At 43.6% G+C, this 21,582-nt stretch overlaps 1 protein-coding gene across 3 annotated transcripts in view; it reads left to right on the top strand.

Annotated features, from left to right (window-relative positions):
- LOC110525476 (LHFPL tetraspan subfamily member 3 protein) overlaps positions 1–21,582 on the top strand; it is a 56,692-nt gene that overhangs the window by 30,033 nt on the left and 5,077 nt on the right. For 2 of the 3 annotated variants that reach the window (XM_021605620.2, XM_021605612.2), the window contains exon 2: positions 14,677–14,913. In XM_021605620.2, coding sequence (XP_021461295.1) covers positions 14,677–14,913 — 237 coding nt within the window. Of the gene's footprint in view, positions 1–14,676; positions 14,914–17,571; positions 17,730–21,582 lie in introns of all 3 variants that reach the window. The other variant, XR_002473762.2, reaches the window with a different exon arrangement.

The raw sequence follows: 21,582 nt of genomic DNA, 5'->3' as shown, positions 1-21,582 counted from the left end.
TGTACATTTCAAAAGTGCTAAACAAATAGTTATATTGACTAAATCCGTCCTAGCTCGCTCATTAATGTCTTAATTGAAATTACGGATTGCCTATTATCCATTTGTCATTCCCTTATGCCATATTTTGTACATCTCAATTGTTATTAGAAAGCACATTTGTGTAAGCAAGTCAGCCATATCAGCTGTTTTTTTTTTTAAAGGCAGTAAATGAGGCTGAATGAACTGTTTCACTGCCAGACAAGGCTCCGCTGATAGCCAGGTGTAACAGTGGTAAGCTGTTGGGACTGCTGCTGGGACAGCTTTATGTAGGCCCTAACAGTTTGTGGGCACCGTTTGCACCAGTACCGTTTGCACCAGCACGAGTACTCAATTTGCCCACTAGATGGCAGTGGGCAAATTGGTATATGGGCAATGGAATATGGGCAATATACCATGTCTAAGGGCTGTTCTTATGCACGGCGCAACGTGGAGTGCCTGGATACAGCACTTGCTGTGCTATATTGGCCATATACCACAAACCCCCGAGGTGCCTTATTGCTATTATAAACTGCTTACCAATGGTCCGATATGCCACTGCTTTCATCTAATCAGCATTCATGGCTCGAACCTCCCGGTATATAAAGACCAATATAATAATATATATACAGACAGATGTACAGCTATCAGAATACTTCCTATTATATTCTCTGTGTTATGCTGCCCGCAATGTAACATGATGAGCTATTGGACTGATTTGTTTTAGTGTATTTGTATCACAAAATGATTACAGTCATCGGAGTACACTGGTTAACAGCCAGAAAATTACTTTACAGATGCGGTCAAATATATTGGCACCCTTGGATGATTCACCGTTTCTTTAAAAGAAAGTTGAAAAAACTATTGGTTACATTTATTTGGTTTACAACTGCACAGGACTAAAAAAAAAATATAATCTGGAATTGAGGTTTTTCACTTCAAAGTAAAACATGGTCTGGACTAAATTATTAAAAGTTTAAATTATTTGGTTGGAGGCAATTCTCATTTAATCTGTAATTTATCTCACCAGTTGCAGGTACTTAAAGGGGTAAAACTAGCCATTCAACGAGTTTTGAAAGGATGTTGTTAGGATAGTTCGAGACTTCCGTGACCTTACATTTTTTGTACCAGTACTCCTTGTATAGCCTTGTTATTGTTATTTTAATGTGTTACTATTTCCTTTTTAATTGCTCATCTTTTCTTACTTTTTTTTAACTCTGCATTGTTGAGAAAGTGTTCGTAAGTAAGAATTTCACGGTAAAGTCTACACATTTGGCTGGTAACATTTTCAGACACAGCCCAGTTTTCCAATCCCAAGATCCCAGTGCTTCAGCTGGGTGCCTGAGAATAGCCTCTTTGGGCCGAAGGGCTCTGGGCTCGAGGCTGAGGCATATGGCATGATGACGTGTGTGTGTGCATGTGCATGTGTGTGACATGTGTAGTGGTACTGTACCATCCAGGGAACATGCTGTGAGCTCTCTCTCACTCTTCCATTTCCTTTCTCTTTCTATCACTCCCTCTCTCTTTGCTTCCATCACCGTTCTCTCTTTTTTTGTCCTCTAGCACTCTTTCTAATTGCTCATTTTATTTTCTCTACGCTCTCTCTTTCCCTCTCCTCTCCTTCCCTTTCTCTTTCTCTCACGCTCTTTCTCTCTCTCTTTCTCTTGCTCTGGAGGGAACAGGACAGAGAGAAAAGGGCAAAGCTAAAAGAGGAGAAAATGTCATCAGTTAACATCTTCTTTGATAGACAGCTGCATGCAGTCAGGTGGTAATGATGCTGTTGCTATGACTCATTGCATAATTCATCCATCTCAGAATATTACTCAGTAAATGAAGGGTCAGTCTTCACATTCAGATGTACTTACAGTAATGAAATGCTTGAACAAATAAACACTGATGTCAACTGTACTACAGTATTGCAGGTTTTAGCTAGTGATATATGATTTACTTAATTTCTAATGTCAGACTTTCATTTAGAAATAAAAGATAACCAGCGCATAAGAGATTATTAATATATTTACTACAATAAGCAGTGTTGTTTAGAATCACTTTAATACATCCCCAATTCCCTAAAATTTCTGCGCAAAGCAACTTGAAGCAGTGGGATTGGGGTTGAGAGAGAAACCCCTGGTTGTCACGTCAATATGAATGATTCGGAAGACAGGCACAGGAATGCGTAATAGGGTTTTTTATTAAACCCAAATTTTACAGCGTGCCGTGTAAAGGCACGGGGTCAAAGACCAAACAAACACTATACAAAACACAGGGTAGAAACCCAATCAAAAGAGCGAGGAGTACCTTGAATAAATAACACAAGCGCACAATGATTAACACACGGAACGAGACCCGTAATCAGCTGCGCAATCCACAATGGCACGAAAGCCAAAACACACAGCACAGGTATTCACACGCACCAACGGACATTGTAACAATAATTGACAGGACACTGGTAAACCAAGGACACACTTATACAATTACTTATCACTGGGAATAGGGGCCAGGTGTGCGTAATGAAAGTTCCGGAGGGATCCGTGACACTGGTTGAAATTATGCAATATATACAGTATAACCAGATTACAACCAGTTGTCAACTCTGTCACTTCCTACAGTGTGTTTAAACCCCACAGTTTATTTTATTTTATTTCACCTTTATTTAACCAGGTAGGCTAGTTGAGAACAAGTTCTCATTTACAACTGCGACCTGGCCAAGATAAAGCATAGCAGTGTGAACAGATAACACAGAGTTACACATGGAGTAAACAATAAACAAGTCAATAACACAGTAGAAAAAAAAGAGTCTATATACATTGTGTGCAAAAGGCATGAGGAGGTAGGTGAATAATTACAATTTAGCAGATTAACACTGGAGTGATAAATGATCAGATGGTCATGTGCAGGTAGAGATACTGGTGTGCAAAAGAGCAGAAAAGTAAATAAATAAAAACAGTATGGGGATGAGGTAGGTGAATTAGGTGTGCTATTTACCGATGGACTAGCGATCGGTTAGCTGCTCAGATAGCAGATGTTTAAAGTTGGTGAGGGAGATAAAAGTCTCCAACTTCAGCGATTTTTGCAATTCGTTCCAGTCACAGGCAGCAGAGAACTGGAAGGAAAGGCTGCCAAATGAGATGTTGGCTTTAGGGATGATCAGTGATATACATCTGCTGGAACGCGTGCTACGGGTGGGTGTTGCCATCGTGACCAGTGAACTGAGATAAGGCAGAGCTTTACCTAGCATGGACTTGTTGATGACCTGGAGCCAGTGGGTCTGGCGATGAATATGTAGCGAGGGCCAGCTGACTAGAGCATACAGGTCGCAGTGGTGGGTGGTATAAGGTGCTTTAGTAATAAAATGGATGGCACTGTGATAAACTGCATCCAGTTTGCTGAGTAGAGTATTGGAAGCTATTTTGTAGATGACATCGCTGAAGTCAAGGATCGGTAGGAAAGTCAGTTTTACTAAGGTAAGTTTGGCGGGGTAAAGGAAGGAGGCTTTGTTGCGAATTAGAAAGCCGATTCTAGATTTTAATTTAGATTGGAGATGTTTGATATGAGTCTGGAAGGAGAGTTTACAGTCTAGCCAGACACCTAGGTACTTATAGATGTCCACGTATTCTAGGTCGGAACCATCCGGGGTGGTGATGCTAGTCGGGCGTGCGGGTGCAGGCAGCGAACGGTTGAAAAGCATGCATTTGGTTTTACTAGCGTTTAAGAGTAGTTGAAGGCCACGGAAGGAGTGTTGTATGGCATTGAAGCTCGTTTGGAGGTTAGATAGCATAGTGTCCGAGGAAGGGCCAGAAGTATACAGAATGGTGTCGTCTGCGTAGAGGTGGATCAGGGAATTGCCCGCAGCAAGAGCAATATCATTGATATATACAGAGGAAAGAGTCGGCCCGAGAATTGAACCCTGTGGCACCCCCATAGAGACTGCCAGAGGACCAGACAACATGCCTTCCGATTTGACACCCTGAACTCTGTCTGCAAAGTAGTTGGTGAACCAGGCAAGGCAGTCATTAGAAAAACCGAGGCTACTGAGTCTGCCGATAAGAATATGATGATTGACAGAGTCGAAAGCTTTGGCCAGGTCGATGAAGATGGCTGCACAGTACTGTCTTTTATCGATGGCGGTTATGATATAATTTAGTACCTTGAGCGTGGCTGAGGTGCACCCGTGACCGGCTCAGCAACCAGATTGCACAGCGGAGAAGGTACGTGGGATTCGAGATGGTCAGTGATCTGTTTGTTAAACCCTCTATCCCAAAATCTGGACTGACATGCTGAACAGACCGGACACGTCTGGTCCGCATGGACACGTCAATTATTGCACCCACAATGCTGGACATGTAAATTATTGCGTCAACGAGCGTCTGCTTTCCCCAGGGCTAAAATAGAAGTCATTCCTATTTCTGACGCAAATCGCGCTGCAAGTCCTGCCTCTCCCATCTCCTCATTGGTTTATAGAAGCAGGTACCCACGTGCCATCTCCTCATTGGTTATACCCACGTGGGTGATTGAAAGACAAACTGTTTTGCCACTCGTCGTGGTAATACTATGAAAGTTTAGATGCCAATCACCATGTAAGTTCAAAGATGAAAAAGCCTGGAAGGAGGAGAGATGACTAGAAACGGTTTGGTTGACCGTTTTATGAGTGGATTAATTGTCTGAGTAGAGCATCTTGTGCATTCAGGTAAAATAACAACTCTGTTTATTTCCCAGGACAAATTAGCTAGCAACAGCAAGCTAGCTGAATAGGACAAATTAGCTAGCATGTGCAAGCTAGCTAGCTACATTGCCATACATGTTTAATGCTTTTCGACCTATCCCCAAATTAATAAGTTTGTTTTGATATTTTAACCTGCGTGTCGTGATTGAGTTTGGTGTAGGGGGACAAAATAAATGTATGCACGATGGCGCACGCACGCAGCCGGTTTGGGTTCAGTATTAGTGGTTGTGATTAAGCCTTGGTTTTGTTATTAAATCAAATCAAATGTTATTTGTCACATGCGCCGAATACAACAGGTAGACCTTACAGTGAAATGTTTACTTACAAACCCTAACCAACAATGCAGTTATTTTTTTTTAAATAACTATGGAAATATTACAAATAATTAAGGAGCAACAATAAAATAACAGTAGCGAGGCTATAAACAAGGTGTTCCAGTACAAAGGGTTCGGTTACAGAGTCAATGTGCGGGGTAGAGGTCGACCGATTATGGTTTTTCAATGCCGATACCGATTATTGGAGGACCGGAAAAAGCCGATATCGATTAATCGGCCAATTTTAAAAAACTTTTAATAATGACAATTACAACAATACTGAATGAACACTTATTTTAACTTAATATAATACATCAATAAAATCAATTTAGCCTCAAATAAAATGAAACATGTTCAATTTGGTTTAAATAATGCAAAAACAAAGTGTTGGAGAAGAAAGTAAAAGTGCAATATGTGCCATGTAAAAAAGCTAACGTTTAAGTTCCTTGCTCATGAGAACATATGAAAGCTGGTGGTTCCTTTTTTAACAGGAGTCTTCAATATTCCCAGGTAAGAAGTTTTAGGTTGTAGTTATTATAGGAATTATAGGACAATTTCTCTCTATACGATTTGTATTTCATATACCTTTGACTATTGGATGTTCTTATAGGCACTTTAGTATTGCCAGTGTAACAGTATAGCTTCCGTCCCTCTCCTCGCACCTACCTGGGCTCGACCCAGGAACACATCGACAACAGCCACCCTCGAAGCAGAGTTACCCATCGCTCCACAAAATCTGCGGCCCTTACAGTGCAAGGGGAACAGCCACTCCAAGTCTCAGAGCGAGTGACGTTTGAAATGCTATTAGCTCACACCCCACTGACTTGCTAGCCATTTCACATCGGTTACACCAGCCTAATCTCGGGAGTTGATAGGCTTGAAGTCATAAACAGCTCAATGCTTGAAGCACAGCGATGAGCTGCTGGCAAAACGCACGAAAGTGCTGTTTGAATGAATGCTTACGAGCCTGCTGATGCCTACCATCGCTCAGTCAGACTACTCTATCGAATCATAGACTTAATTATAACATAATAACACAATAACAATGTAATCAGGTGGTTAGAGCGTTGGACTAGTTAACTGTAAGGTTGCAAGATCGAATCCCCGAGCTGACAAGGTAAAAATCTGTCATTCTGCCCCTGATCAAGGCAGTTAACCCACCGTTCCTAGGCCGTCATTGAAAATAAGAATATATTCTTAACTGACATGCCTAGTAAAATAAAGGTGTAAAAAAAAATATATATATATATATTTTTTTAAATAATCGGCCAAATCGGTGTCCAAAAATACTGATTTCCGATTGTTATGAAAACTTGATCGGCCATTCCGATTAATCAGTCGACCTCTAGTGCTGGACATCGGTTAGTCGAGGTAATTGAGGTAATATGTGCATGTGGGTAGCGGTAAAGTGACTATGCATGGAGTAGCGGCATAAAAATGGGGGGTGGGGTGTGGGCAATGGGGGTAGAATATTTACTGGGCCGTACACATTACCCTCTGTAGTTCCTTGTGGTCAGAAGCCACAGAGTTGCCATACCAGGTGTCGATGCAACCAGTTTATGCTCTCGATGGTGCAGCTGAAGATCTTTTGAGGATCTGTGGACCCATGCCAAATCTTTTCAGTCTCCTGAGGGGGAATAGGCATTGTCGTGCACTCTTCATGACTGTCTTAGTGTGTTTGGACCATGATAGTTTGTTGTTGATGTGGACACCAAGGAACTTGACGTACTCACCATGCTCCACTACACTCCAGCCCCATCGGTCCTCCTTTTTCTGTAGTCCACTATCATCTCCTTTGTCTTGATCACATTATGTTATGTAACACAGTTAAAAGGCAGATTGGTGCTGTGCCGCTGCGAGAGTTTTAGAATGGGGCTGCTGTCTGCTGCACGTCTCCACACACACTGTAATAACACATGCACAAACACAAGCACACAAGCATACACTAATACATAAACACTTTAGCGACAGGCAGATTGGTTCCGTGCTGCTGTTTGAATGGAGCTACTGGGTGCTGACTGTCTCAGGTGCTGCATTGTATAGTTATAGATTATAGTGTTCCTGGGTTGATACAGTGTGTGTGTGTGTGTGTGTGTGTGTGTGTTGTTACAGTGTGTTTGACATGTGTACCCCTTCTGTGTATGTTTTGACACGGTGTCTCAAGAGACAGGAGATGGGAAGTGTGTGTGTGTGTGTGTGTGTGTGTGTGTGTGTGTGTGTGTAACAGATGTGAAACGGCTAGCTTAGTTAGCGTGGGCGCTAAATAGCGTTTCAATCAGTGACGTCACTTGCTCTGAGACCTTGAAGTAGTAGTTCCCCTTGCTCTGCAAGGGCCGCGGCTTTTGTGGCGCGATGGGTAACGATGCTTCGAAGGTGACTGTTGATGTGTGCAGAAGGTCCCCAGTTCGCGCCCGGCTATGGGCGAGGGGACGGTCTAAATTTGTACTGTTACATTGATGCTGTTGACCCGGATTACTGGTTGCTGCGGAAAAAGGAGGAAGGTCAAAAGGGGGGTGAGTGTAACAGATGTGAAACGGCTAGCTTAGTTAGCGTGGGCGCTAAATAGCGTTTCAATCAGTGACGTCACTTGCTCTGAGACCTTGAAGTAGTAGTTCCCCTTGCTCTGCAAGGGCCGCGGCTTTTGTGGAGCGATGGGTAACGACGCTTCGTAGGTGTCAGTTGTTGATGTGTGCAGAAGGTCCCTGGTTCGCGCCCTGGTATGGGCGAGGGGACGGTTTAAAATTATACTGTTACATGTGTGTGTGTGTGTAAAATGGGAAAGTAAATCAGTTTTGCCCCCTGGTGGTTTTAAACGGCCATTTTTAACCAGACAATGCTGTGTTCACCATTGTTTCTATAGCAGTTCAATCTCTCGATCCCTCTCTCCATTTTCACACCTGTACCAGTAGCACTCTAGCTGTGTGTACCTTCCCCCCTCTCCCCATTGACACAATGTAAAATTAATATATGTGACAAGACAAAGCCAAACCCAACGACAGGACACCCCAGAGCTTTTCTCAACTTTGAGACATTCATGAGACTGAAGATTTAAGCCATACATTTACTTACGCCCTTGGGGTAACTTGATGACATCATCATTTTAAAAATCATAATCTTTGTCAAAGTAGCCCATGACCTTGAGTATTATCTCATTCAGTCCGACGAATGCTGGCATTACTAACGCATTATTGTATTTTAAATACTGTCACTTGGCCCTTTAGGCCAAGTGACATCTCCTATTCTCCTCTGTAGCGCACCCAGCAACATGGACAGCCCAGCACATAGTCTGCTTCCCTAATTTTCAGCACAATTGACAGCTCCTCTCTCTTAACAGCTCTCTTTTCACTTTGTCCAACATGGTTCCAGCAACTAGGGCATAACCAGACTGGTGCAGTACAGCCCGGCTTAGCTTTGCTCAGCTCAGTAGTGTGAAAAGGGTACAAAGTCAGTCCCTTTCAGCTAGTCTCGTTCCCTTCATCATATCCCTGATGTGGAAACGGCTTAGTCCACTCTGCACTTATCCAGCCATCCCACTGATAGCATTAGATAGAACTGAACTCTCTCCTTCCATCCCAGGCTGATAACAGTCAGTAGAGCCACCTGAGCTTTTGAGTCAGAGCCAGAGGGACTGGAAGGAGAGGATAAGAGAGGAAAGGAAAAAGCTAGGAGAAACTCTGTTCTATATGTTACTTGTTCTTTCACTCACAAATGGGTCCTGTCCACGTTTATGAGAAGGTACAGGCATGAGCTCGTCAGGAAAAACAAATCCAATGGAGTGGTGGTTTCAGTAGCAAACAGCGAGTCAGCTCGAATACTACAGGAGGAGATATCCTCTCTGTTGGGCAAAACGGCAATCAGAATAGTACCAGCAACTCTCGTTACTTCCTGGTTCCCAAAAAGGAGGGAGGGGGGGATACGCCCCATATTAGACCTACGCATCCTCAACAGATATCTGAGAAAGTTGACGTTTCATATGCTTACGCAAAAGGTGCCGCCTCGCTCCATTCTTCAAGACGATTGTTTAACCACAGTCGATCAACAAGATGCCTATTTTCACATAAGCATTTTGCCAGCCTTCCAGGACACGACCTAAGAATATCTTGTTGTCCCATTCAAACTATTTCTAGTCCCAAGAACATTAGGTAAATCTGTGGAAACGGCTCTGAACATAGAATACCTGGGTATCAGAATAAATCACATTTCAGAAGGGCGAGTCACATCATTCTGCCTGTTCCAATTAGGGCATACAGTCAAACTACAGACTCCGTTTACTAGGGTTGATGGCCTCCACCATATCAGTCGTCCCACTGGAATTATTGATAATGAGAGATTTCCAATGCTGAGTTTCTGCCCAACATGTGTGTCCCCGTCTTCATCTCGAACAGTGGGTAAGGGTATCCTCGTCCTGCATTGCTGCTCTCAGCCACTGGAGGGGCCCCTCGACATTCGCCAAAGCCTCTCCCCTAGGGGTAGTAGCTATGAGGAAGGTGACGATGACAGACTCATCGCTCACAGGGTGGGGAGCAGTTTACGAGGGCAGAGATGAGAACTGACTATGGCCCCCACAACTCCGCCCCACTCACATAAACTACCTCAATCTTGGACACCTCCCCACACAGGGAGGCCAATCACTTGCTAGTAAACACTAGCGAGTGATGAGATAAACATCCAATTGCATAGTGGAAGATATTATAATGGCATATATTGTAAGGGTTTGACACCTCTGGAGGGCTTGAGGTATGGCATCATGGGAATTGTTCAAAGGCATCTCTGTTCAAGAGATCTGTAATACGGCATGTCGGGGAACCCCCCCCCCCCCCCCCCCTCCCCCTCACCATCAAATCAAATCAAATTGTATTAGTCACATGCGCCGAGTACAACAGGTGTTGTACTTTACAGTGAAATTCTTACTTACTTTGACAATTTTTAGGGTCTTCCTCTGACACCGCCTGGTATAGAGGTCCTGGATGGCTGGAAGCTTGGCCCCAGTGATTTACTGAGCCGTTCGCACTACCCTCTGTAGTGCCTTGCTGTCGGAGGCCGAGCAGTTGCCATACCAGGCAGTGATGCAACCAGGATGCTCTCGATGGTGCAGCTGTAGAACCTTTTGAGGATCTGAGGACCAAATATTTTCAGTCTCCTGAGGGGGAATAGGTTTTGTCGTGCCCGCTTCATGACTGTCATGGTGTGCTTGGACCATGATAGTTTGTTAGTGATGTGGACACCAAGGAACTTGAAGCTCTCAACCTGCTCCACTGCAGCCCCGTCGATGAGAATGGGGGCGTGCTCGCTCCTCTTTTTCTTGTAGTCCACAATCATCCCTTTTGTCTTGATCACAATGAGGGAGAGGTTGTTGTCCTGGCACCACACGGCCAGGTCTCTGACCTCCTCCCTATAGGCTGTCTCGTTGTTGTCAGTGATCAGGCCTACCACTGTTTTGTCATCGTCAAATGTAATGATGGTGTTGGAGTCGTGCCTGGCCGTGCAGCCATGAGTGAACAGGCAGTACAGGAGGGGGCTGAGCACGCACCCCTGAGGGGCCCCTGTGTTGAGGATCAGCATGGCGGATGTGTTGTTAACTGCCCTTACCACCTGGGGGCGGCCCGTCAGCAAGTCCAGGATCCAGTTGCAGAGTGAGCTGTTTAGTCCCGGGGTCCTTAGCTTATTGATGAGCTTTGAGGGCGCTATGGTGTTGAACTCTGCACTGTAGTCAATGAATAGCATGTTCCTTGGTGTTCCTTTTGTCCAGCTGGGAAAGGGCAGTGTGGAGTGCAATAGAGATTGTTTGCTTATGGCGGAATACAGCTCATTCAATGCTATCAGCTACAAAGAATATAGATGAGAGCTTTTTCGGTTGGTAATGTGGTCTGCAGGTTATCATGAGAAACTACTTCAATGGCAATGGCTCGAGACTTCCTTAGATATCATGCACCAGCTGTTGTTTACAAAAATACATAGACCACAGCCCCTTGTCATACCAGACGCCGCTGTTCTATCCTGCCTGTACATCGTATAACCAGCCAGCAATATGTTGATATCGTCGTCGTTCAGCCTTGACTCCGTGAAGCATAAGATGTTACAGTTTTTAATATCCTGTTGGTAGTTTAATCTTCCCAATAACTTGTCCATTTCATTGTCCAAAGTTTTCATGTTTGCGAGCAGAATTGAGGGGAGTGGGGGCATATTTCATCGCCTCCTACTCCTCAGAAGGAAACTCGCCGTCCGGCCTCTCTTTCTCCGCCTCCTCTTCACGCAGATCACTGGGGTCGGGGCCTGTTTCCAAGGGAGCCGTATATCCTCCGCTTCGAGCTCGTCAGGGTCGCGAAAGAAGAAAAAGCATTCTGCTAGAATTTCCCAGAAGTAAAAGACTGAACGAGTAATTGAAATAGAACTTAGGGTAACTTAACCTAACCCCGGTTCTCTGATATTAAGAGTGAGGTCTCTTCACGCTTTGTGTAAGAAAGACGAACATGTACTTACAAGTGAAGATAAGAGCGGACTACGGCACCTTATATGGGAAGTGGAGTGGTCCACTATTGGCCGTTGCTCCTGTCTGTCTACGACAGACGTTGTGTGATTGGATCTTCCATTCCATCATGAGTGATCTCGCTCATAATACACTGCTCAAAAAAATAAAGGGAACACTTAAACAACACAATGTAACTCCAAGTCAATCACACTTCTGTGAAATCAAACTGTCCACTTAGGAAGCAACACTGATTGACAATACATTTCACATGCTGTTGTGCAATGGAATAGACAACAGGTGGAAATTATAGGCAATTAACAAGACACCCCCAATAAAAGGAGTGGTTCTGCAGGTGGTGACCACAGACCACTTCTCAGTTCCTATGCTTCCTGGCTGATGTTTTGGTCACTTTTGAATGCTGGCGGTGCTTTCACTCTAGTGGTAGCATGAGACGGAGTCTACAACCCACACAAGTGGCTCAGGTAGTGCAGGTCATCCAGGATGGCACATCAATGCGAGCTATGGCAAGAAGGTTTGCTGTGTCTGTCAGCGTAGTGTCCAGAGCATGGAGGCGCTACCAGGAGACAGGCCAGTACATCAGGAGACGTGGAGGAGGCCGTAGGAGGGCAACAAAACAGCAGCAGGACCGCTACCTCCGCCTTTGTGCAAGGAGGAGTAGGAGGAGCACTGCCAGAGCCCTGCAAAATGACCTCCAGCAGGCCACAAATGTGCATGTGTCTGCTCAAACGGTCAGAAACAGACTCCATGAGGGTGGTATGAGGGCCCGACGTCCACAGGTGGGGGTTGTGCTTACAGCCCAACACCGTGCAGGGCGTTTTGCATTTGCCAGAGAACACCAAGATTGGCAAATTCGCCACTGGCACCCTGTGCTCTTCACAGATGAAAGCAGGTTCACACTGAGCACATGTGACAGACGTGACAGAGTCTGGAGACGCCGTGGAGAACGTTCTGCTGCCTGCCACATCCTCCAGCATGACCGGTTTGGCAGTCATGGTGTGGGGTGGCATTTCTTTGGGTGGCCGCACAGCCCTCCATGTGCTTGCCAGAGGTAGCCTGTCTGCCATTAGGTACCGAGATGAGATCCTCAGACCCCTTGTGAGACCATATGATGGTGCGGTTGGCCCTGGGTTCCTCCTAATGCAAGACAACGCTAGACCTCATGTGGCTGGAGTGTGTCAGCAGTTCCTGCAAGAGGAAGGCATTGATGCTATGGACTGGCCCGCCCGTTCCCCAGACCTGAATCCAATTGAGCATATCTGGGACATCATGTCTCGCTCCATCCACCAACGCCACGTTGCACCACAGACTGTCCAGGGGTTGGTGGATGCTTTAGTCCAGGTCTGGGAGGAGATCCCTCAGGAGACCATCCACCACCTCATCAGGAGCATGCCCAGGCGTTGTAGGGAGGTCATACAGGCACGTGGAGGCCACACACACTACTGAGCCTCATTTTGACTTGTTTTAAGGACATTACATCAAAGTTGGATCAGCCTGTAGTTTGGTTTTCCACTTTAATTTTGAGTGTGACTCCAAATCCAGACCTCCATTCATTCATTCAGATCTAGGATGTGTTATTTTAGTGTTCCCTTTATTTTTTTGAGCAGTGTATAATAGAACCGGGTTATGTTAAGTTATTTTTAGTATGCAGTTAGACTGCAGCTCTGCAGCAGCATACAGCTCTGCTCTTTCCTTCTCATTCTTTTCTTTCACTCTCTGTCTGTTGCTATCCTCTCTCTCTCTCTTTCTGTCACTATCCTCTCTCTCACACACTGTATGTCGCTATCCTCTCTCTCTCTGTCTGGCATTATCATTTCTCTCAAACACTCTGCTTCCTCTCCTTCTCTCTCCTCTCCCTCCTGATGTCTTTCAGGAATATTAAAGACCGCAGCTGTACTGTACTCGTGAAGCAAAGTAGCTCAGTTGTAGTTCATTTCCCTCTTCTGTAGAACTAAATCATTGTGAGAGGAAGGAGAGGATGAAAGGAGGTCAAAGTACTAAAGGAAAGATAGGGAAAAGGAGGAGATGAGAGCATGAGAGTCCAAATTCACATACACATCCTCATTTACACTGTATCATGAAGACAACACACCCACACACACCCACACACCCAGCCAGACACACACACAAACACCTATATACAGACACAAACACACACACAAACAGTGTCAAGGGATGTGAGGGAAGTTGTGGGGGTGAGGAAGTGGAGGAACATGTTGTATTATTAATGTTGAAATGCATTCTGGGTAACTGTGCAGTCAGCTCCTTTTCTACCTTATTCTACTGCCACAGCATCAACTCAAAGAAACACACTAACGCGTGCACACACACACACAAACTCTCACACACAGACACAAACACACTCTCACGCACGCACACATGCATGCACACACACACTCTCAAGCACGCGCACACACACAGCACACACACATACACCTCATCCAAGTTGAAGATCAGGGAGATTCTTCCCCTTGGGCGACAACCAAACCGTGATAAAGCCGTAGCTGCTTAATATTGAAGATGGAGAGGCGAATGGGTGAAAGTCAAATTCAAAGCAGCACATTTGTGCATGGTCTGCGTGTCTCTTCAGTGTGTGTGTGTACTATGCATGGAGTTTATGAATATGTCATGTAGCAGAACAAGACTAACTAACAGGCTAGCTCAGCCCAGACTGTCAGTTCACTGACCATCACACATATAGAAGAAAGCAGGGAAAGACTTGCAGGGAAATGATTTCATACCATCAACCTCCTGTTACTCTTAGCTTCTGGCAAAACGTTTCAGCCTTGTTGCTGTTGTGCAACTGACTAGGTATCCACTTTCCCCCTGCGAGCTTGCAGATATAAACTCTTGTGGTTCCCAGGAGAGCATAGGTCTGGGATCGATAGATGAATGCATTAATAGCAAACAGGGTGATGATAGAAGGGCAAAGACTTAATAAAGCACTGGAAATAATATTTGTTTTTTCTCTATCATTCTCTCTCTTTCTCCTAACCCTCCTTATCCCACTACTTTCCTTCGCTATACCCCTACTCCTCATTTTTCTCTTCTCCTCCCACCTCTCATCCCCTCTCCCCTCCTACTCCTCTCCTCCGTTCACCCCTTCTCCCCCCTCCTCCTCTCCTCTCCCCCTCCAGGTGTGTGTCTGGTGATGGGCTGTATAATCTACCCTGATGGCTGGGACAGTGATGAGGTGCGGAGGATGTGCGGTGAGCAGACAGACAAGTACTCCCTGGGAGCGTGCTCCATGCGTTGGGCTTACATCCTGGCTATCATGGGGGTCCTGAATGCCCTCATGCTCTCCTTCCTGGCCTTCGTACTGGGCAACAGGCAGGATGGACTCATGACCGAGGAACTGCTGGCCGAGAGCAAGGGTAATACTGGAGAATAGTCAATGCAGTCCATTACGACCCGTACACACTATTGCTCCACCATACCTTTATTTGACTAGTTACTTGACAATGTCTTGATCAAAAGTGGTAGGGAACTAACCAAATAAAAGGTATGGTGGAGCAATAGGAGCATTTTGGAGCAAATCATGTGCTGTGCGGTTCCTATAAGGAGTGTAGAAGACACTATGAATACACTGCAAGCAAGCAGCACACAAACAGGACACAGAGACACACACCCACACACACACACTGTCGTGACGTGACTATCATTAATCTGACGACTGTTATTTATTTCATCAACTAACTATGTTTAATTGATACTCAATTAAATGAATCATGTAAAAATTAACTCATTAGGAATTTGGGGCACCAAAGGAAAAGTTGTTTAATGAGTTACCATTTCCCGAATTAACTAAAGAATATGTGGATATCATTACAGTCACTAAATAATAATTTCCTCATATCATTCTCGTTCTGAACGTCATAGATCTGCACAAACCCGGGTCTCACTGATCATTCCATACCACACATTGATTTGATAATTTATTTACTAACACTAAATGATAACATAGGATACACACACACGGTATAGGTTATTGATTGTAAACTTAATACGACGACAACAAGTCCCTGGCGGTCTAACGCAATATGACACTTGTTACACAAGATGGAGAGTTAAAAAGAGAGAGAAAGAGAGGGAGAGAAAGAGAAGCAACACTTGGATACATTTGGGAACTATGCTCACAGTCACTGTAATACCATGCCCCGAACTGCCTCTCTTTTGGGCAAGAAGTAATTAATGTGTTGAAGATCTTCATCGGGTATCTCTGCCGGGCCCAGGCCTTCGTGGGCAGGGTTTCACTTGGTGAGGAGGGTTCAATTGGGCCTTCTTTTTTCGAGTGGCCTTCTCCTTTTGTTCTCTGGTGTAAGTCTCTGATTGTCCACAAGAGGTCACAATGTCCATCGTGTCTGTTTACTTGCACTCGTTCTGGAAGAGTGGTCTCCTGAGGACGGCTAATCAGCCATGTTGATGTTCCCAGATTGGTGAAAGCAGTGTAGGAAACAATGATTTGAAGAGAAGAACCGGATGGTCCTACTTAAAATCACCTTCTTAGATACAGTTCAGTTACTCGACCATAGCATTGATTGTTAAGGGGTTATTTTGTCTTCTTCAACCTCATGTTGCATTCCGGGGTCGTGAGTATCGTAGACCTCGCTGCAGCTGTGGTCCGTTTTAGTCTGTTCATTCTTAACTCAATCTTGTTATACCCTCGGGTAAAACGGGGAGGGGGGGGGGGGGGGGTTTGTCATTCACACATGCTCTCTGGGCTACTTGGGGAGGGGCTGGTTACGAGGCAAGGTATCAGAATTACTATGATCTCGTTACAAAACTAAAATCACAAAAATATATTTTTTATCCTTGATATTTTCTACACAATGTGTAAACCTAATAAACACAGTGTAAAAGCTCTTGAAGTTAAAATGTATTCGTTATAACGTGTTTATAATCATTTTAATGACATCACAAAATAGACATATATTTTCCATATTCCATTCGAATGTTGAAATATAATGTCCCAGTGTCCATTGTTTGATGTTGAAGTTTTTAGGCGGCAAACTCTTCTGTAACACAAAGAGACATTCCATTCGCCCACATTAGACCCCAAAAGGAATCATCGGCTGCCTAAAGTTTGCGATTGACGTGAGGTGTCATAAAACCCTCTCATATTGACGCTAATCCACCGTAACCTGATCCTTGGATCCTCACAGGAGAGTCATGACAACACACACACACTCATGTGCGGATGCATGCTAAAACACACACATATATGAGAGTACACTCTTAGAAATAAAATGTGGTAAGTAGAACCGTGCCTTCAGAAAGTATTCACACCCCTTTACTTTTTCCACATTTTGTTGAGAATTTAAAGTGGATTACATTGAGATTTTGTGTCACTTATCTACCTACATACAATACCCCATAATGTCAAAGTGCACATTTCTTTGTAGAACATTTTAGAAATTAATTAAAATGAAAAGCTGAAATGGGCCATAAGTATCCAACCCCTTTGTTATGGCAAGCCTAAATAAGTTCAGGAGTGAGTCCATGCATAATAAGTTGCATGATAGTTCTATAATAGTGGTTCATGTGATTTTTGAATGACTTCGCCATCTCTAGAACCCCACACATACCTGTAAGGTCCCTCAATCGAGTAGTGAATGTCAAGCATAGATTCAACCACAAAGACTAGGGAGGATTTTTTAATGTTTCGCAAAGAAGGATACCGATTGGTAGATTTGTAATATCAAGAAAAGCAGATGCTGCGTATCCCTTTGAGCATGGTGAAGTTATTCATTAGGCTTTGGATGGTGTGTCAATACACCCAGTCACTACAAAGATACAGGCTTCCTTCCTAACGCAATACTAACCCTAAATGACAGAGTGAAAAGAAAGAAGCTTGTACAGAATACAATTATTCCAAAACATGTATCCTGTTTGCAACAAAGCAATTAAACATGAACTGCGTAACTATGTGTGTATATGTGTTTTTGAAGACCCCTCTGGCAAGAATGCAGTATTTGTTGTTGTTGATTTGAACATGGTATCCAGGAAACCCCAGCTCTCATTGTTATTCGCAGCTGGGATGAAGTAGCATCAACATCCGCTCGGAGACTTTGTGGCTGTGTTATCTAGTGACAACCCAAAAGTGTCGGGAAATTTGAGACTGTGCGATAACAGTTACGGACAAGATTGAAGATAACTCAATTCCATTTGAGCAACAATGTCTTCAGAAAAGGTACACATTTTTTATACATGTTATAATATTGTTACGGTTTTCTTTAGGTGAAGGAGAGTCGGACAAAAATGCAGCGTGGTATTCTTGATACATGTTTTGTGTTGCTAGCCCAAATTCTGATATCTGCTTCATTGATTTCTGCTCTCGTAAAAGCCTGGGTTTTCTGCACTAGAAGCTAATTACCTAAAATGGATCAATTGAAAGTGTGGGTTCACAGCTCCAATATGTTGGAGACGTGTTTTGGATACTGATGCTAAACTTTCTGGTTATAACCTTTTTTGGCAAGACAGATCTTCCAAAGGTCAGAGAGTGGCAATCTTTACCAAGGATCACCTTCAGTGCTTGGTTGTCTCCACCAAGTCTGTCCCCAAACAATTTGATTGACTGGTTTTAAGCAATACACTTTAAAATAGCTCTACTTTGACTGTTGCTGGGTGTTATCATCCTCCTTCAGCACCGGCCTATACCCTACCTGCCCTAAGCTCTCTCCTGGCCCCTTGCACTAAGTCTGAATTTGTCCTGATAGGTGACTTAAAATGGGACATGCTTAAACTTGACCCCCCTCCCCCCTCAGAAAATCTGGGTCAGATGGTTTAGACCCTTTCTTCTTTAAGGTTGCTACCCCTATCATCACCAAGCCTATCTCTGACCTTTTTAACCTGTCTCTCCTCTCTGGGGAGGTTCCCATTGCTTGGAAGGCAGCCACTGTGCATCCTTTATTTAAAGGGGAGATCAAGCTGATCTTATGTTATAGGCCTATTTCTATTTTGCCCTGTATATCAAACATGTTGGAAAAACTGACTGTCTTTCTTGATGTCTATAGTATTCTCTCTGGTATGCAATCTGGTTTCCGCTCAGGTTATGTTTGTGTCACTTCAAATTTAAAGGTCCTCAATGTCGTCACCATTGCCCTTGATTCTAAGAAATGTTGTGCTGCTATTTTTATTGACTTGGCCAAATCTTTTGATATGGTAGACCACTCCATTATTTGGGCCGGCTAAGGAGTATTGGTGTCTCTGAGGGGTCTTTGGCCTGGTTTGCTATCTACCTCTCTCAAAGAGTGCAGTGTATAAAGTCAGAAAATCTGCCGTTTCAGACACTGCCTGTCACCAAGGGAGTACCCCAAGGCTCGATCCTAGGCCCCACGCTCTTCTCAATTTACATCAAAAACATAGCTCAGGCATTAGGAAGCTCTCTCATCCATTTATATGCAGATGATACAGTCTTATACTCAGCTGGCCCCTCCCCAGATTATATGCTAAATGCTCTACAACAAAGCTTTCTTAGTGTCCAACAAGCTTTCTCTGCCCTTAACCTTGTTCTGAACACCTCCAAAACAAAAGGTCATGTGGTTTGGTAAGAAGAATGCCCCTCACCCCACAGGTGTGATAACTACCTCTGAGGCTTTAGAGCTTGAGGTAGTCACCTCATACAAGTACTTGGGAGTATGGCTAGACTGTACACTGTCCTTCTCTCAGCACATATCAAAGCTGCAGGCTAAAGTTAAATCTAGACTTGGTTTCCCCTATCATATTTGCTCCTCTTTCACTCCAGCTGCCAAACTAACCCTGATTCAGATGACCATCAGTACCCATGCTAGATTATGGAGACGTAATTTATAGATCGGCAGGTAAGGGTGCTCTCGAGCGGCTAGATGTTCTTTACTATTCGGCCATCATATTTGCCACCAATGCTCCTTATAGGACACATCACTACACTCTAAACTCTTCTGTAAACTGGTCATCTGGCCACTGGTTGATGGTTATTCATAAAAAAAACTTTGGCCTCACTCCACCCTATCTGACATATCTACTACAGCTCTCATCCTCCACATACAACACCCATTCTGCCAGTCACATTCTGTTTAAGGTCCCCAAAGCACACACACCCTGGGTCGCTCATCTTTTCAATTCACTGCAGCTAACGACTGGAACGAGCTGCAACAAACACAACCTGGACAGTTTTATCTCTTCATTCGAAGCCTCAATCATGGAGACTCTTACTGACTGTTGTAGCCGCTTTGCAATGTATTGTTGTCTCTACTTTCTTGCCCTTTGTGCTGTTGTCTGTGCCTAATAATTTTGTACCCTGCTACCATGTTGCGCTGCTGCTATGTTGTGTTGCTACCATGTTGTTGCCATGTTGTGTTACTACCATGCTGTTTTGTCGTGTGTTGCTGACAGGCTATGTTGTTGTCTGAGGTCTCTATTTATGTAGTGTTGTGTTGTCTCTCTTGTCGTGGTGTGAGTTTTGACCTATATTTTTATTTATTTATTAGTATTTTTAATCCCAGCCCCCATCCTCACAGGAGGCCTTTTATTTTGCCTTTTGGTAGGCTATCCTTGTAAATAAGAATTTAGAAGGACAGCCTTAACCTTTATTTCCTAGTTAAATAAAGGTTAAATAAAAAAATTGCCATTTCAAGCTAGCTAACTTAGTTATTTGTAGCTAGCTACATGGTTGATAATCGCTACCATGAGTTTCCCTGCCTGGTGCAAGATAACAATATGACCAGTGCCGACCTGTCATTCAGGGCTCTGCCCCAGATATTTATATACATATATATATATATATATATATATATATATATATATATATATATATATATATATATATATATATATATATATATAGGCCTGTTTTGCATGTTATTTTTGGAATAATACGTGTCACAAAACAGTTTGCAAACAATGTAAAAAATAAATAAATAGATATATCATACAAACATTGTCTCTTTTTTGCCCTCTTGACTAAGGCAGCTCCAAAATGGAGGTGTTTCAGCCTAGGTTAGTGCTTTTTGTGGTGGTGGGGGAGCCAGCGGAATATACGGAGCATGGTAATGTTCTATAGTTGCGCCGTGATTGGCTCAGTGTTCTGTCACTCATGAGGACACTACATCACCTCAGAATTTACGGGGAGAGCTCTACAATTCTAGCCTCTTTGGTGCTGCCATAGAGTTACATTAGAAGTGCCCATCCAAGAGGCTCAAGGTCATTGGGCACAGATAAAATGATGTCAAATCACGTTATATCTAGAGTAGCTTTGATTGGACTGATCAACATCATTCTTTCAAAATCTTAGCTAGCAAGCTAGCAGTCATCATCATGAATCAAGTTGACAATCTACTGGCAAATCCTTTTCAATCCTTGTCATATGAAGATAAATAATGAGAAATGTCGGCCCATAATAACGGCCAATGTTCTGAATTCTGTCGCTGTACATTTCAAAAGTGCTGAACAAATTGACTACGTACGTCCTAACTCTCCCATTAATGTCTTAATCGAAATTATGGATTTCCTCTAATCCACTCGTCGTCTCCTTATGTCATAGTTTGTTCATCTCAATTGTCTGTAGAAACCACATTTGTTTAAACAAGTCAGCCATATCAGCTATGTTTTTTTTAAAGGCAGTAAATGAGTCTGAATGAACTGTCTCGCTGCCAGACAAGTCTCTGCTGATAGCCAGGTGTAGCAGTGGTAAGGTGTGGTCAGCTTTATGTAGGCCCTAATAGTTTATGGGCACCGTTTGTCACCATTATACTGCAATGAATGTATTGTTTAGTGATGCGTTGTGTGGTGGCTTTGATTTACAAGATTTACATGCTTTAATCACCACTGAAAATGATGATAGCTTTAGTACATTAGTTATCACACTTGCATAAAAAAGCTGTGTAAAAGGAAGAATTTTGACTGTCATAGCTCTTTATGGAAAATAACCTTGGATTTGGCAAGTCCTTTGCCTTTCTCTGACTCCTATACTAGCTAGCTAGCTAATAATATTATGGGCATGGCTCCTTGTCTTGATTCTTGAGAGCTATGGCTATGAAGGTGTGTATTGATTGTAAAAGTGTAAT

This window comes from Oncorhynchus mykiss, chromosome 1 (assembly GCF_013265735.2).
Source record: "Oncorhynchus mykiss isolate Arlee chromosome 1, USDA_OmykA_1.1, whole genome shotgun sequence".
Lineage (NCBI taxonomy): Eukaryota > Metazoa > Chordata > Actinopteri > Salmoniformes > Salmonidae > Oncorhynchus > Oncorhynchus mykiss.
This window is presented reverse-complemented; position numbering and strand designations above follow the sequence as displayed.